Source organism: Phyllostomus discolor, chromosome 8 (genome assembly GCF_004126475.2).
Source record: "Phyllostomus discolor isolate MPI-MPIP mPhyDis1 chromosome 8, mPhyDis1.pri.v3, whole genome shotgun sequence".
Lineage (NCBI taxonomy): Eukaryota > Metazoa > Chordata > Mammalia > Chiroptera > Phyllostomidae > Phyllostomus > Phyllostomus discolor.
Window position 1 is genome coordinate 98,271,562 of NC_040910.2, and position 18,445 is coordinate 98,290,006.

The 18,445-nt window shown below is 37.8% G+C and overlaps 1 protein-coding gene across 2 annotated transcripts in view; it reads right to left on the bottom strand.

The window, feature by feature from the left end:
* STXBP4 (syntaxin binding protein 4) overlaps positions 1–18,445 on the bottom strand; it is a 135,638-nt gene that overhangs the window by 93,328 nt on the left and 23,865 nt on the right. For both annotated transcript variants that reach the window (XM_036033714.1, XM_036033713.1), the window contains 3 exons: positions 14,154–14,248; positions 3,102–3,198; positions 653–744 (listed from right to left, as the gene is read on the bottom strand). In XM_036033714.1, the coding sequence (XP_035889607.1) occupies positions 653–744; positions 3,102–3,198; positions 14,154–14,248 (284 nt within the window). The remainder of the gene's footprint in view (positions 1–652; positions 745–3,101; positions 3,199–14,153; positions 14,249–18,445) is intronic.

Consider the following 18,445-nt stretch of genomic DNA (forward strand, 5'->3'; position numbering starts at 1 on the left):
CCGTGCTACGCACACAGTGCGTCACTGGCACGCTGAAGCCCTTGCACAAGCACCGTCAGCACTCTGCCTTTGCTGCCGAAGCACCGCAGGCTGAGTGCATTCTTATCGGTCCTCAAATCACATTGGGAAGGACACAGATGACTAATTTCGAGCGTGAGTATTTCTTCGCTGCCGCGAAGCAAGCTTTGCGTGCTCACACAAAGTACTCTGAGTTCCCCACTTCTCTTACGTTCTAAGCCACACAGCCATCTCTGCCTCTCCTCTGCACACGTGGGCATGGGAGCTTTGAGAACCATTAGCAGTGAGAAAATGACGCTCTGCTGCCAATATGAAGTAGACAGACACACCACATCGACAACAGTGGGAGAAAATCTGCGCTCTTACACCTTCAGTTTTCCCACCCTACGGGCTACAGAATCAGTTTTGATCAATCGGTGGCTCAATTCTGGGGGGTCTGGGTGAATGGAGTTTCCAAACAACCGGGTCTTTGGGAACTCTTGTTCACTGCTGCTGGGAGTGCAGTCATGTGCAGCCACTAGAAGACGGCTGTAAGAAACAGTGAAAAATGACAAAAACCCCTCACATGTATCACATAACATTCACGATGTATGACTTAAGTACAACCAAGACAATTCTTCAGGGCCTACTCTACCTGTGAGTCTAGAATGGTGGAAATTTCAGGTGCACCAACATGGACTTCATCCAATTGCAAGCGAAACAACTTTCTGGCAACCTGGACAAAATCTAAAATGGAACACATTTTGGTAAGAACATATTTAACTTCATCTAAATAAATCTTACCTTTTTCTATATTAAGTTGAAGCTATGTGCTATAACTTAAAGCTTAAGACTTAACTTACTCAAATAAGTTGCCTTAAAATAGTATTTAACCGAAGTGACATGTAAATATATAAGTTCAAATAAAAAGAGATAAACTGGTTTTAATTTCATCTAACTTTCCTGAAGTTAATAGTTAAGATAATAATAAACCAAATATCACAGGCATAACTATTCCTCCAACTTGTAAATTACGAGGAGAACTTTTTCTGAAACATAGGACAACATTAAGACTTACAGTTTTTCTAGCTGGAAGAACCCAGGATTGAATAATAATGACAGTAGCAGCTAATGTTTCTGTAAAGCCTCTGTATGGTATGCATGGTGCTTTGCAAGTTCAGCCTCAGGATTTTGTGAGGTGGGTCTTCTTATCGTCTCCATTTTACAGTTTGGGGCCAAGACAAGTGAATTGTCTAAATTGCCCAAAGCCACTTGGCAAATAAGTAGCGGAACAGGATCCCATTTAAGGTGTGATCAGAGACACGTGCTCTTGATTGTCACACAACACTGCCTCATGCAGTCGGAGCAAACGATGAGCTTCTTCAGACACGGAGCGTGACCTATTCACCTGCCTGCCCTCAAATGTTTTTGTTTTGACTACTGTATTTTTGATTTCCAGGGATTCTTTTAACGATCTCTGATGGTTCCTATTTTATGGCATCCTACTTTTATTTCATGGATGCCTTATCTTTGCTTATCTTATTGAAGGCGTTATTTATGGTTTATCCTGAAGTCCTCGTCTGCTTTCACAATATTTCCCGTTTTTGAGTTCCTTCTATTCTATTTGCCTGACAGTTTAGGGCTCTCTATGTGTTATGTTGGAGGATGTCTCCAAATATCTAATGACTCCTGGCTGTGGGTTCATAGTTAAGAAGGATTAGGCACTAAAATGTTGATTGAAAATTTTGTGTGGATAACTTCCCTCGTCAACTGGCATTTCCACCACAGAGCAATTGGGTGGCCGAGCTGATATTTTTGTTCACTTTCTCCTGAGACGCCTACAACCTCTTGCCTATGGGATATAAACATGGCTGCCCATTTCCCCGAGCCATCTGGGTGTGTGTTGTGCGTGGTAAGTCACCATACACTCCCCCCAAATACCTGGGCTGCAACTATAGGTCCAAACCTCTCTGGTTTAACTTCTTGAGAACATACTTATTTTCCTCTGCAGGTATAAAGGAGCGGTAGTTGCTGGATTGCTTTAGGGGGGGCACGGGACAGCACCTACAATTGCTCCCCATACAAACGTCCAACTTCCAGTTTCAAATGTCCTGTCTGCACCCAGCTTTCAGAAGCACCCGATGCTCCCAGTCCTTTTCAGGGACAAATCAGCTGTTCCCCATTGTGATTCCCTTATCTCTTCAGGCTTCACCCGCCTCTGCTCACTAATTCACTTATTTTCTGTCCTTATACATTGTGTTTTTAGTAGACACACAATTCTGTTTCTTGGGTCTCATTGTTTGGAGGTGATTTTCAAGAGGAGAGGACAGCAAATATATCTTCTGTTTCATTACTTCAAACCAAGAAGTGAATTCCTTTTTTTAGCAAAAGAGGCGCTTTTAAAAATTATACAATGTTACACCTACTCCATAAGAAAAAAATTAAATATGTAATGCTGTCAAGGATACAAAAATTGTTATAGTCCAATATTACTAGTGGCAGAACAAATAACACGTAAAAAAATCTCTGGAAAACAACTTATCAATACATATCAAAAGTCCAAACCACTTTTGGGCATTCATCTTGAGAAAAAAGAAAAGCAAATGCTGTGATGTTAAATATAGAGTTATTTATAATATCAGCTACTGAAAAACCATCAAAATCCCCCAAAGGGCAAAAACTTAATATTACAGTGCATGAACATTATGCTACCTTTAATAGGAATAATCATACAGCATCACAAAAATATTTACCACATCACATTAGCTAAAAAAAATTAAAATTTCACCATAATGCAATTAGTGCTTCTATATTTTGTACTTTTGTGTTACTACTAAAGCAATGCTCATGTAATAAATAAAAAATAAAAAATGTAATAGAATTACAGTATTTGAGAGACAAAAGATTCTGAGAAAGTTCTCCTTTCTGCTGACCTACTGTAATTCTAGCTGCATTTTCAGAGTACTGATTGAGGAGTTAGAAATAGATGTGGTCTTGTTTGTTTTCTCGCTCCTTCTAGGAAGAGGAACTTTTAGTGAAAATGAGTCACAGTAACTCTTCAAGCAAGTTTCGGTGATGACGTAACACAGCGTGCCTCATAGTACCTCCGAAAGACACCGTCCCCTTTGGGTCCGCTTGCACTTGCTGTCTCAGAGCTTGGTGCTGCTCCTCTGTGGGCTGAATACCAAGGTAATTTAGAGCCTGGAAGGAAAATGGCTCACGTCAAGCAATTTTCCAAATTTCCAAAGATTAAAACTTTTCATCAGAACTTCATTTTACAACCCCAGTGAAAAGAATCAATATCAGGAACAGTGATCAGAATTAGATGCCCAGAGAAAGTCTGCTATTTATGGATTAATTTTCTACAAAACATTAGCTTCCTCATTCCACCACTACCTCAGTTCCCCGCCACCTCCAACAAGGCTAGTGTTTTAGCAGATTCTAAATTTACAAGCATGGCCCTAGAACCAAAATTCAAACTATTTCCTGTTTTAAAATACGTGAAACATCAGAAGAAAAAGAGCAAGAAAACCCTATGAAATCCAATTTAACATTAAGTTCTATAAGTAACAGTCTAAAGCATGTATATTTTGTTAATGTCTTATAGTTGAGATGGAAAATAAAGCCGATGAAAACTGAATTGAATACAAAGTACCCTAATTTTTGGCTTGTTTATGAGCAGGCTTACATAAATAGTAAACTAAATGCTTTCTCTGGAAATCTTCTCTCGACCTTCTCCTGTGAGCAACCATTGCTGACTAAAGAAAAAAAACTGGAGACTGCTAATTGCGTTCCAGTGTCCCTTCTCTCCTTGTTCTTTTGTAACAGAACCACAGTATTTAGCAAGAAACACTGTCATCCAGCAAAAGATATCCCCCAGCCCCTTGTGCAGCCCAATGAGGGCACATGGCTGTGTGCTGGATGCGGGGATGTAAGGCAAAGCGCTGCAAGGGACTTCAGGGGAGTCTTTCAGAAGTAGCTGTAGGCACTTCCTGTCCTTTTTCCATCTCTCGTTGGGCTTAGTTAAAAGAAACCAAAAAGGAAGATGAATAGAAAGAAGAGGGGAGAGGAAAAAAAAAGAGAGGGAGGGAGGGAAGTTGGATGCTGGAATTCAAGGAGTCATTCTTTTATTTTTTTACTATTTTATTTATTTATATATTTTTAATATTTTATTGATTATGCTATTACAGCTGTCCCATTACTCCCCCTCCATCCTGCACACACTCCCCCACCCACATTTCCCCCCTCTAGTTCATGTCCATGTGTCGTAAGTTCTTTAACTTCTACATTTCCCATACTAGTCTTGCCCTCCCCGTCTATTTTCTACCTACCATCTATGCTACTTATTCTCTGTACCTTTTCCCCCTCTCTCCTCCTCCCACTCCCCTGTTGCTAACCCTCCATGTGTTCTCCATTTCTGGGGTTGTGTTCCTGTTCTAGTTGTTTGCTTAGTTTGTTTTTGTTTTACGTGTGGTTGTTAATAATTGTGAGTTTGCTGTCATTTTACTATACATGTTTTTTATCTTCTTTTTCTTCGATAAGTCCCTTCAGCATTTCATATAATAAGGGCTTGGTGATGATGAACTCCTTTAACTTGACCTTATCTGAGAAGCACTTTATCTGCCCTTCCATTCTAAATGAAAGCTTTGCTGGATAGAGCAATCTTGGATATAGGTCCTTGCCTTTCAAGACTTGGAATACTTCTTTCCAGCCCCTTCTTGCCTGCAAGGTCTCTTTTGAGAAATAAGCTGACAGTCTGATGGGAACTTCTTTGTAGGTTACTGTCTCCTTATCTCTTGCTGCTTCTAGGATTCTCTCCTTCATTTTTACCTTGGCTAATGTAATTATGATGTGTCTTGGTGTGTTCCTTCTTGGGTCCAACTTCTTTGGGACTCTCTGAGCTTCCTGGACTTCCTCGAAGTCTATTTCCTTTGCCAGATTGGGGAAGTTCTCCTTTATTATTTGTTCAAATAAGTTTTCAATCTGTTGTTCTTCCTCTTCTCCTTCTGGTACCCCTATAATTCGGATATTGGAACGTTTAAAGATGTCCTGGAGGTTCCTAAGCCTCTCCTCATTTTTTTGAATTCTTATTTTATTCTTTTCTGTGTGGTTGTTTCTTTCTTCCTTCTGATCCACTCCATTGATGGAAGACCCAGTTTCCTTTCCGTCACTGTTGGTTCCCTGTACATTTTCTTTATTTCACTTTTCATAGCCTTCATTTTCCCCTCTAATTTGTGCCCGAAATCAACCAATTCTGTGAGCATCCTGATCACCAGTGTTTTGAACTGTGTATCTGATAGGTTGGCTATCTCTTGGTCACTTAAAAGGATGGGTTCTGGGGCTTCATTTGTTCTTCTGTTTGAGCCACCTCTCTTTTTGGGGGGGGTCTGGTCGCACCTGTTACGTAGTGAGGGGCGGAGCCTTAGGTATTCACCAGGGCGGGGCAACCCAGTTGCTGGGTTGTGACGCTATATGTGGGGACGGGGTGCGAGAGGGAAGGATGGTGCTTGCTCCACTCTCTGCCAATTTCAGTCTCTTTCGCTGCTTCCCTCAAGCAAACTGGACCTTTCTGGTGCTGATTCCCATGTGGGTGGGCTTGTGCACCCCCTGGGACTTTCCAAGGACCTCTCCTGTGAGGCTGGAAGTCTCTCCCTGCGCCTCAACCCCCACGGGTGTTTTCAATCAGTGCCCCGAGGCTCTATTTCCCAGCGCTGGGATCCTGGGTTGCGCGCACTGCCTTGCTTCACAATCGCCGCCTCGCTGGGTCTGCCGGTTGCCACCCCGTGCCCGGGGTTTGCCAAGCGCCGCTTGTGCACCCAGGGTCTGCCTGCTGGGGTCTTAAACACCAGGTGCCAATGCTTCAAGTAGCCATTCTGACTCCTGAGCGCCCTCAATAAAGATGGTGGAGCAGAAAGATGGTTGGAACAGGGACTCCAACACTGCAGGACCTCCATGCCAGGCCTGGATTACCTTCTTTTGGGTTTCTTTTTGGTGTGAGAGAAATAAATTTCTCATGGAGACCACTGTTATTGTAGATTCTCCATTTATTTTCATATATAAATATATATATATATATATATATATATATATATATATATATATATATATATAGCAAAACCTAATCTTAACTATCACATAGGGCCTGACTGGATGACCGGTATTATTGAATTCCCACAAGAACATATTCTACGTCAATCATATCAAAACTAAAACACAGGCAAAGTTTAATATTGATAAGTGTTCTTTATAAATTCCTTCCTCCTTTGGAATCTGCTCAGTTATTCATCATTCCATTTATCAAATATTTATTTAGTGCTTCCTATTTGTCAGGCAAAGGGATGACCAGACAAGATACAGCTACTACTGTGGTCTTTGGGCTGAGGGTAACATGTAAATAAATGTAATCAGTGCAATAGGTGCTTTAATGGAAGTGTGCACAGGATATACCGTCGCCAAAACAAACTGGTTAACGTATCGGTGGTGGGCACAGCGAGAGAAGGAAGCAGGAGGAAGGGAGAACATCGGGAGAGATTCCTTCAAAAGCGATTCTGAAGCTTCGTCCAGTACCGTTTGCCCACCCTGTCCACATCAGAGTCAGAAACACACGGAATAATGGTTCTTAACTTCTGGTGTTCTTTGCTTTTGGTTATAAAAATGTTCCAGATTTTCCAGAAAATACAAATAAAGGCAAGAGGTAGATACAATAAACACCCATGTATTCATTATCATCAAATATTCGTGTTTGTTTGAAATTTATATACTTTAAAGAAATGAATATTAATGGCTTAGTTGACAGCTCTCTCCATTGCTCCTTAACAGGAACCACTAAGGTTGGTGTATCCTTCCCATCCCTGATGGGATTCCAGTACTACAGGTAACCCATAATAATATGTACTCTCGTGCAATTAAAATTTTACATGAATAGCACAGTACAAAAGGATAATTATTTTCATCTCCATGTTTTGATTTCACAATTGCTCAATATTGTTTGTAAAACTAGTTCAATTATTTTAACGTGAAATGGTATTCAGCTGTACGAATATATTATATTATCCATCCCTTGATTGATGGGCTTTTATAATTATTCCAGTATGGTTTTCATCGAGACATGATATATGTCTCCTTGTACAGGTGTGTGAGAATTTCTCCACAGTGCGTCCCTAGAAGAGGAAGTATAGAGTCATAGGGTTAATATAGTCAACTTTATTGGACACTGTAAAATAACTCTCCAAACTGGCTCCAAACTGGTGGTACCAAGCAACTCATGCACACCACTAGTATAAAAGCACTCGTATTTTCTAGTCTTAAAAGCATTTTGTGTTTTTGCACTTTAATTTTTGTCAATGGGTTGTATAGGAAATAGCGCACTGTGTGTGTTCATTGGCATTCCCCTAATTACAAGTGAGACTGAACTCCTTTTCCATGTTGATCAACAATATTTTTGACTCACAAATTGCTTAGCAATACGCTTTACATTCTCATATGCAGTCGTAAGACACAGTTTTTGTTCATGATTCCTAATTTGGCGGCTCTCTTCCGACTGTGAAAACCCACAGTCTCTCCAGGTGTTGCCAAGGCCCCCTGAGGCAGAAGCCCGTAGCCCTGTCCTGGAGAGCCGCTGCTCCGGCAGTGTGCGCTGTCAGCAGCTGAGGCACAAATTTTTTGATTTTCTATGAGGGCAGCACCTACATATAAAATATAGATGCGTTTTGTATTTATACAAAAATTAAACTGTACTATATACAGTGTTCTCTTTTTTAAAAACTATCAATATATCACAGCTTTCTAGTCTGTAAATTTTAGATCTGTGGCATGCCTTTTAGAATTGTTCTAATAGTATATTACAGCTTAGCATTTAATTATATTCATGTCAGATTTTGAATTTAACAAAATATTGTAAAAGGCCCTTCTGAACTTCTCTCCAGAGGTAGCAACTGTCATACATTTGATTTAATACTCTCAAACATTTTATTGTGATATTTGATGTATACTAAAAACATGCACTGTATGCAACAAGCACATATATGTTAAAGCAGGACAATACAATGAAACATCCGTGAATCCATTTAAGAATCACAAAACTGCCAATACTAAACTTTCAACACTATTTATTTTCAAAGGGTTTGTCACATACATATGTAACACTTGCAAACTATTATTTTGTTTTGCTGTTTATTAGCTTCATAAAAATATTGCAGATCGTCTTTGGAAACTTGCTTTTTCCATCTTGAAGTATGGTTTCATCATTCACTCATGTGGTTATATGCTATTGTAACAGTAATGAATTCGCTTTGACAAATATAATATTTAACTAGGTTAATAGGCCACAATGTGTTCTTCCATGCTCCTGTAGACGGACATTGGATTTTCTGCTCCCCAGCACTGCAGCAAAGAACATTCCTGTGCATAGCTACTACAGCACGTGGGTAAAAATTCCTTCAGGGTATATACCCAGGAGTAGTACTGGTGGGTCTTTTTCCTGATTGATTTGTAGAGCTGTTCATGTATGGAGCACTTTATACATTATGTGTATTACACATGTTTCTCCTAGTTTTTGGCATAACTTTTCACTTTTTAATATTCTCGTCTTACAGAGTTTCTTTTAAAACATTTTTTATAGTTTATTTCAAATCTCGTATTTTGTAAACATTTTTTTATTGATTCATTTTAGAGAGAGGGAGGAAGGGGGAGAGAAAGAGGAAGAGAGAGAGCAAAGTATCAATTTGCTGCTCCAATTATTTATGCATTCATCAGTTGGTTGTTGTATGTGCCCTGTCCTGGGATCGAATCCGCAACCTTGGCATATTGGGATGATGCTCTAACCAACTGAGCTACCTGGTCAGGGTATGGGGTTTCTTATGGACAATTCCCAGGCATGTTTTTATACCATTACTTCATATTTTTATAAATATATATTATGAACAGATTTTAAAATATTTTAAGTTTTGATTTTTGTATAAATGGTAGCACATTGTACATATCAATATATAACTTTGTTTTATGAATAGCAGATTTATTGACATATAATTCACATTTCATAAAATTCACCATTTTTGTGTACAGTGAAGTGACTTTTAATATATTCACAAAGTTGTGCATGAATCACCACTAACGGCAGAAAATTTTCATCACCTCCCAAAAGAAACCCCATACTCATTAGCAGGCACCACCTATTTCCCTATGCCTCCAGCCCCAGGCGAGCACTCATCTATTTTCTGTAAGTTCACATTTGCCTGTTGTGGGCATTCATACAAATAGAATCACACACTTTGTGTGTGTGTGTGTGTGTGTGTGTGTGTGTGTGTCTAGCTCCTTTCACTTAGCTTAACATTGCAAGGCTTATCTATGTGGTAGCATGTATAGAACTTCATTTTATGGTCCAATAATAATTCATTGCATATATAATATATATATACACACATATTACATTTTGGTTATTCTTTTTTTGTTATAAAAGATGAGCCAAGAATCAAAGGAACAAGATATTATTATAAAAGTACTAGGTAGATGATAAATTAGAAACTCAGTGGGTATGTGGACTAGCAGATGGCTAAAAGGAAGAGAACTAGAGAAACAACATCTCACCAAAGCTAAAATACAAGGCAATAATAAGCATATAAGTCGGGAAGGGGCTAATTCCAGTTAAAGTTTTGTAAATGTCTTGTATGTTTAAAAGAAAAGTAAAGATTCTGAGTAACTTTATACTGATTAAGTTAAACATGCATGTTAAAAATGTATGTTAATCACTAAAAGAATAGCAAGAGAAGGTATAGTTTCTAAACAAGTTGGAGAAGAAAAATAAGATGCAAAGTAACCAAATAATTAAACATAACCAAACAATATAATACAGAGGGGTAAAAAGTAATAAAAACAAATAAAGTTTTAAAAGTATGATAAAATAAATCAAAATGCATTATAATTAGATTAAATGTAACTATGTGGAACAATGGAAGCTCTTATAAACAGTAGTGGGAATAAAAATTGATAAAACTACTATAGAAAACGATTTACCAGTCCAACAATTATTTTGAGCACACACTATGAGCCAGCAACCATTTTTCTAGGAGCTGGAGAAGCAGAAGCAAACATTTGGCAACACCTCAAGTAAAGTTGGACGTAAACTCCCTGACTTCATAACATTTTAGTAATTAATTTTTTGAAGCATATAAATGGTCAACTCAAAATTTAGAATATAGTTACCTCCTGGGGGAGAAGGAAGGAATATATGATCAAGAAGAAACACAGGCAATTTCAAAAGTTCTCCTTTTTAGCTGGGTGGTGGGTACATATGTTAGCCTTTAAGCTGTACACGTTAATATAACCATTTCTGTGTATACTTGATATTTTCATCAGAAGATATAAAAACAATTTTATAAAATTAATCCAAGTAAAACACCTAGCACAGAAGGTACTCAGTATATGATTCTTATTATATTAAGTAATGATAAAGTTGCAAAACTCAATTAACTACAATGTAAATTGATCTAGAGCTAGATTTCACAATAGGTGAAAGTTTTGTTGAATGTAAAATATTCAAGATACAGCAATACTGAAGGTCAGTGAGAAAAGCTGATAAATTTAAATTGGAAGTAATTTATTTTTTATCAAAAGTAGGTTCTAATAATTTATTGAATAATGTCATCTTTTAGCCTTAAAAATGCAAATGTATTAATTGGGCAATAACTGTCTTTAACATTTTCTGGTGTCCAAATGATGAATTTAAGAAATGTCACTGCTGTACAACATTAGTCACATACTTCCCAACCTAATAACAAAGAACATCTCATTAACTATAATCAGACGTCGGACATGCATTGCTCACTAGGGCTTTTTTCAAATGTTACAGAAATGGCAAGAGGTAAAGTAAATACCAGCAAAATGGCAACTGTGTCCCAAGGCATCTTTCCCAGGTACAAAGATACAGACATTGACAGTAGAGAAGTGTCTTCAAAGCAACTAATAAATTGTATCTCTATTTGCTCTTTATCATTCCTACTTATAAGTTTAATGTTAGGATCAAGTGAGACAGAAAAATATTTTGTATCAAGTACTTTGGATCAAGTACTTAACAAAAATACTTCGAAAAAAATATCACTAAATGATTATGGTGAAATTATTTTGAAAATATCTGTATATAAAAATAATTCTCAGTGTATTCATGGAAAGAGGCAATCTCTTTCACACAATAAATTAAAAAATAACTAGTTCAGTGTTAGAAGTCACTTTCCAGGAGATTCTGATATAAAATATTCTACTTAGGAAAAACGAAAAGGATTTCACAAAGACAGTGCCACTCACACACACGTTGTAGCAGGTCCTCTCCTTCGTCGGATTCTAACCCCTCCTCCTTCCTTAAAAACGGTACTGAGTAGGGTCATTAATTAGTAACCACAGAATCAGTCAATGCCTTTCCCTTGTGAAATCTTATGACAGCACCAGTTTTGTAGATTCTATATGCGATATGTTTATAGAAGATAAAGAAACAGAAGTATAACTTTATTACATTTTAAATAGTTGATCACATTGTCCTTACCTATTAATGAAAGGGAAATACACAGAAAATGTAATGGATGATAAAGTTGAATTTGTCTACAAAGTAGCAACTATAACAGAAGGACTTATTTCAGATTAAAGTGATACAGAGATTGTTATAATAACAATTGACTTTCCAAAAAGGGAAGAGCAGCCCAGGAGATATTTGGGTGGATAGACACTAATTTCGATTTTAGAAAAAAAATTATTAAGTGAAATAGTTTCAAATTCTGAAAACAAGGAATGTTCTACTAAATACAGTCACTAAGAATATTTTGAATAAAAGCCAGGAAACTGAATTTACACAGAATGTTTCAAAGTTTACCTACGTTGTAGTATATATCAGATCTTCATTCATTTTATGGCCCAATACTAATTTATTTTATCTATATCTATCTATTTATCTATCTATCCACACACACATACACACAAACATACACATACATGCCTACTGCACTTTGGTTATCCTTTTTTTAAGTTATAAAAGATGAATCAAGAATAAAAGGAAGAAGATAGTATTACAAAAGTACTAGGCAGATGATAACAAATTAGAAACTCAGTGGGGATGTGGACTAGCACAGGGCTACAAAGAAAGAGAACCAGAGAAACAACGGCTCACCAGAGCTAAAATACTGGGCAATGATAAGCATGTAAGTTAGGAAGGAGCTGATCAGAGTTCAGGTTTTGTAAATGTCTTGTATGTTTAAAAGAAAGGTAAAGATTCTGAGTAACTTCATACCGATTAGGTTAAACATGCATGTTAAAAATGGATGTTAATCACTAAAAGACTAGCAAGAGAAGGTATAATTTCTAAACGAGTTAGAGAAGAAAAATAAAACACAAAGTACCCAAATAACGACTTCTTTTGCTGTAAAACTGCTATTTTATTTTTCTACAAAAGTAATCAGTTTGCTTGGGCTAAAAGGAAAACCACAACTGGAATTCTGATTCAGTAATCAAGGAACTCATACTTCTCAGAATCAATGCAAATTTGGATGGTTTTCATATCTCTAAGAAAGTTATAAATGTAAGAAATACATATCACGCACTAGAAAATTTAAACCACGTAAAAGAAAATAAAGGCTGCCATACAGTCTTCAGCTGGATAATTTTCTACTTATCCAGATGAATGGTCGGCAATCTTGAATGTCCAGAAATGTATATTAAACCAACACCATTAAAACACAATAACTGTTCATTTTCAGATGTTGATAGGTATGTTTTTAAACCTCAAATATTTTACTTTTAGAAAATATTAACTGACTATAAACTTTGCGATGAGCCAGAACTTACATTTTAACCAAAAATAAAAAGAGAGTACAAGTCAGCGAAAAATACTCAGGATTTTGAAAATATCAAAAAGACATTTTGAGTGTCTAATTAATCACAAAGTTTCACTGAGCAAAACCCAGGTGTTTAAACAGTGGTAGGTATACTGGGCACGTTTGTGAAGAAGCTGTATCTCGTTGATAGAACGAGATACAGAAAAGATTATAGGGAACTATGAAGTGATTCACAGCAGTGCAGGATAAGGCAGAATTGGCCCTAACTAATAATAATTAGCAAAGTCTGGACAAGGGAGTTGGAACTGAGTCAGAATTTGAATAATGGGTAAGATTCAAATTGCCAATGAAAAATGCTCTGTTAAGCCCTGACTGGAGTAGCTCAGTGGACTGAGTGCAGGCTGCGAACCAAAGTGTTGCAGGTTCGATTCCCAGTCAGGCCACATACCTGGGTTGCAGGCCACGGCCCCCAGCAACCACACATTGATGTTTCGCGCTCTCTCTCTCCCTCCCTTCCCTCTCTAAAAATAAATAAATAAAATCTTAAAAAAAAGTGCTCTGTTAAAGGTATGAATATGGAAATAAACACAATATATATATTTATTCTAACAATGCATTTCCATACTCTTCCTTAAATGTAGAACATTATTATCCACGAAATTGGACAGGAACGTAGAGGCTGTGGACCTTGAACATAACCTCTGTTTTTATATTAAGAAATAGAAGACATGGTACATTCCTGCTGTTGGCTCCCAAATAACCTGAGAAGAGCAAGTTTTAAAATGCTTTCCTGCTTTTTTATCTTTTTGATCATCTTAAGTTTCTTTTACATATAGAAGCTCTCAATGTTTTGCTCTCCCCAGGACAATAATTCTGTGCCTGAGTACACTGCTACCATCTTCTTCACACTGAGCATCTGACTACCTCATTCTTTAGGATTCAGTTTCCCTTAACTTTTTAAAAACCTGGACAAATGGAGTACTACTTGTACTTACTGCTATTACATGTGAAGCCTACTACACCTAGTCCTAATTTATCCACGTTTCCTTTGACACTGCCTGGTAAAATCCCACATCTGTCTTATTTACACCCAGGAGGAGACAGATTCACTTACCTGTCAACTTAGTGACAAAAGATTTTACTTTATTTTGTGCCAGTGAACAGCGTGAACTGCCCAACTCAAACACGAATGAATGAATTTGAATCTAAACTGCCATTCATTTAATTGCAAATGTATAACTCCTTGAGATACTAATGGCTCCAGCCCTCCATCCTCTCCAAGAACAAGACTCCTTCCTTGCTTTAGTTTATGGAAGAAGAATGGAAATTGAAAGTATTTACCATTTCCAGTTTCTCTGCCTTAAGGCGGATGGAAGGGTTTAGGGAAATCTTCTTTCCATGGGGCCCATGATGACCAGTCCGGGCAGAAGCGGTATCTAAGAGACAACAGGATGTATGTTCATTGGAGATTTAATTGGAATAGAAATTTTCATCTGACAGGATGCGCTCTGAGCTCCTGCTGTTCAAAAAGCATTCTGGTTAATCAGCTGGCAGTTTTCAGTTTTGTTTTCACGGCTTTTTCGTTAAATTTAAAATGCATCCTATAAACCAACTTCACTTGAGCCCTAAAAGATACATAAAAAGCATGACCAATTAGGTGTTAAATCCCACAGAAATATTAATTTAAAAGACAAACATACACCCTACCACCATTATCCTGTCATCACAATGGCCTTACTAATCATAAAATGGGAAGTCTTTAAAAAAAATAAGTAAAATCAAACAAGAAATTTAAAAATCTCATGCTATTTCTTTGGCTGGCAAAAGTGGTTTTGTTACATGAGTTCTGGAAATACCATAGAAAAACTTGAAAATGCAAATTGTTTCAAGTTTACACATAAACTATAATAATAGACTTGCAATTTCTTGAACTAAAAAAATCCTATTTCTTATTTTATAGAAGGGTTATATTTCAAGTAGTATAAATGGACTTTCAAGAGCACCTTCTCAATCTACCCCGATTATTCGGATAAGCCTTTGTCCCTGCTGCACGAGTAAGACACCAGGTGCCATCGGGACTAGAACTTGAAAAACATAATTTGTTTTAATATGCTAAAGTTATAAAACACACTCCTATAATTCACGTCAATCCTTGTAGCGAAATTGTCACTATTCTAAATACACTTTTAAATGATATTTTACTAGTTCTGCATAGAAACAAGAGGAAGAGAAAAAACTTTTTAAAATGTCACATCTTTATGCAGTGTTTTAATTTTTTTAAATTTCTCAGAGCATCTGTCTCTAAGTACAAAATGATTTGCATTCTCTTAAGAACATAAGAAGCGCATATGAAAATAAATAGTCTTCCTCTAAACCTTTAACACATCGTTAACATTCTATGTAAAATCCTGAACATAGCTTATATGTGTCAAGATCAAAAAAAATGGCTACTGACTTTTAGATTCAAATGGAATCAAACATTAAGACTGATTTCCGTATAAAAGAATTTTTACAACCCTGATAAAAGCAACAACGTTCCCTTTGTTCATGTGATACCTAATTATTGACCCTGGCATTAAAAAGACCTCAGGTACTTTTTTTCCCTTCATGCAACTGCAGAACCAGGTTTCCAATCTCCTTGCTTGGTGCCCGGCCAACAAAATGGCTGTAACTTCTCCACTGCAAACCTCGATGTTCGGTGTTCGGCTTCACTGTGCCTCGGGTGGGCAGAGAACCTTGTCTGAGTCAGTTCAGTCTGGTTACCTTCAGCGAAATCCTCTGCCAGACCGAACACGTGGCATACAAGAGGAGCATGGGGAGGTGTGGTGTGCAAGACCAAGTAGCAGGTATGCCAGACTTGATTTTGCATTCGTAAGGTCTGGACTTGTGAGGCTTGCCCATGACTCAGCCCAGTGCGGGACCTACCTACCGTGAAGGCACACTACCAACCAGGCAGACCCAAGCTAAGCTAATTATGGTGTCAGACCAAGACAAACCCTGGCTGTGAATCCTCAGTTCAAGTTTAACTACTCGCTTGGAGAGGGGCTGAGAGTGCGAGAGGTCGGGAAGAGAGAGGGAGGCACAGGGACACACACTCAGGCATGCATCCTCCTTATGTTTTCCTGTGTCTGAGCTTTAAAAGTTTCTGTGTAACAGTAGCAATGACACAAGATTAGCTCTTCTTTATGCTTACTTTTAGCCAGGCAGTACATTGAGTACTTTAAGTCAAGTACTCATTAATCTTTAAAATAACCACAATGACATAGGTGTTACCATTCCCATCCTAAAGAAGAGACCAACTAAGGTCCAAAAGGTAACTAGTAGGTGACCATGTTAGGGTTCTCCTTCCTTGTGACTCCCCAAGCCAATGTTCCCAAATGCATCAACATCCTTCACTGTCAGTTTTCTCTTCTGCACAGTAGGAAGAACAAAACGGACCAACTTGCAGGAATTGTAAAGGTAAAATCAAAATCAAAGAAAACTACTATGAATATTAACACAGAGACATTGCATTGAAATAGGAGATTTCATGTGAAATTACACTAACCCTCTATTTAATAACATGCATCATGGCGTAACACAATCTCACTTTCTTTTTGCCAACCTTCCCCCACACACTGATCTACTTTCGAGGCGGAGCCTGAGGCGGGTCTGTGCAGAAGTCCAGCGTGCTTCCACAGTTCAGGGCCTGACCTGAAAAGCCCCTCAAGGACAGCCCCTCTTCTGCCTGTGGCATGTCTCAGTTTCAGCCGCAAACTATTTATTTGCTCTTCTCTGAGGGAGTGAGACTTTTCAAAGGATTGCTGATTATTCTCTTAGATCTTCTCTTCCTATTTGTCTTTTCAGGAGCAGAAGAAAGGGAATGTTTTATATGGGTAGGATCAACACCATTTGATTCACACTATGAACCCCCTTCCACCCTCCCAAGGGTCTTTTCCCCTATCACTACTTTGTTTCAATTACAAAAGCCTTAGAGCAGGAGAATTAAGCCTTGTTAAGTTAAAGTTAAAGTTATAATAGTATTTCTTTATTTTTTACTTGCAATTTTATTGTATGTTTGTTTGCTTTTAATTGAATTTATTGGGATGACACTAGCTAATAGAATTATATAGGTTCCAGAGATATAACTCTACAACATATCATCTGCATATTGTATTTGTGTTCACCACCGAAAGTCAAGTTTCCTTCCACCACTATTTATCTCTATTTTACCCCCTCCTACCTCTCCCACCCCGTTTCTCTCTGGCAATCCCCATACTGTTGTCTATGAGGGATTTTTGTTTGTTTGTTTGTTCAATCTGTTTCTATTTTGTTAGTTTATTTTGCTCATTAGATTCTACTCACAAGTGAAATCATGTGGTATTTCTCTTTCTCTGACTGGCTCATTTCACTCAGCACAAAATACTCCATGTCCATCCATGCTGCCGCAAAAAGTAAGATTTCCTCCCTTTTCATGGCCATGTAGTATTCCAGTGTGTAAACAAATGCACCACAGCTTTTTTATCCACTCATCTACTGATGGACACCTGGGCTGCTTCTAAATCTTGGCTACTGTAAATAACTCTGCAATGAACATAGAAGGTGGATAGTATTTCTTTATGCAATGATTCTTGACTACTTTGCTTAGTAATGTCTTTAGTACGCTTTTAACTCACAAGGTCACGTGTTATTCAGGTGATGGCAACAGTGAACGACTCTGGATTCTGAAATAAGAAGTTTATAATAATAGAACAGTTTAAAAAACAAATCCAAGTATTATGTGGATTTAAAGAATCCTAACCAGTTTTATACTTTGGAATGACTTTGAGATGGGAACTGGGATAGACTTGCCTCATTAACTTTATTTTTGTTGGGGTTAACCTTAAAACTCATTTACATTATTTGAATAAATACCAACTGGCTGAATGAGGCAAGGTGTCATGGTTAAGGATCTAATTCGTGGACAGTCTATAATTAAGCACTGATAACGGACACATCACAATGTATGTGAGTTACTATAGACAATTTAGGGTTGATTTTGCTTTGTTCCCCCGGAAACATCTGGCCCAGTATGTGGGAGTAAGACAGGGGGACTAAGTCAGTGCTCTTTCTGCCCCAGGAAAACATTCTATTTCAATGGCATTTTACTGCTCACTTCATATACAGCTCAGTCGTGCAAATATACTTTCCATTGGATTGTTTGTCTATTATAAAGCCTAGCATTGTTTCTTACAGTCACTGATGTAAACTTGTTTTCTCATTACTCCAGGATCCCTCTGCTTCGCTCAGATCTGCTTCAGAGGGTCACCTGACTTCCAGCTCAGCCTTAGTTCCTCGCTTCTGCTCACAGTGCTTCTTCGCTCAGCATGACTCCCTACCTTCATCTGTCCCCTGAGGCTTACCACCTCCCTCAAGATCTGAATTTTATGTGACTTTTGCCAAGAAATTCTGTCTATTGTGTGACCAATTCTCTAGTTTTAGGGCTAGAAGGGAATAGGCAAAATTGAAATAAAGGATAAAAACTTCCACTCCTGCCCTAAAAACAGGCCCTGGGATATTACCTGAGCTACATTCTAGTCTGCAGATTCTGTAATATTAATAATAACAACAAAATTTGCTGAGCTTGTACTATGTACCAATTACAATGCTAAGTG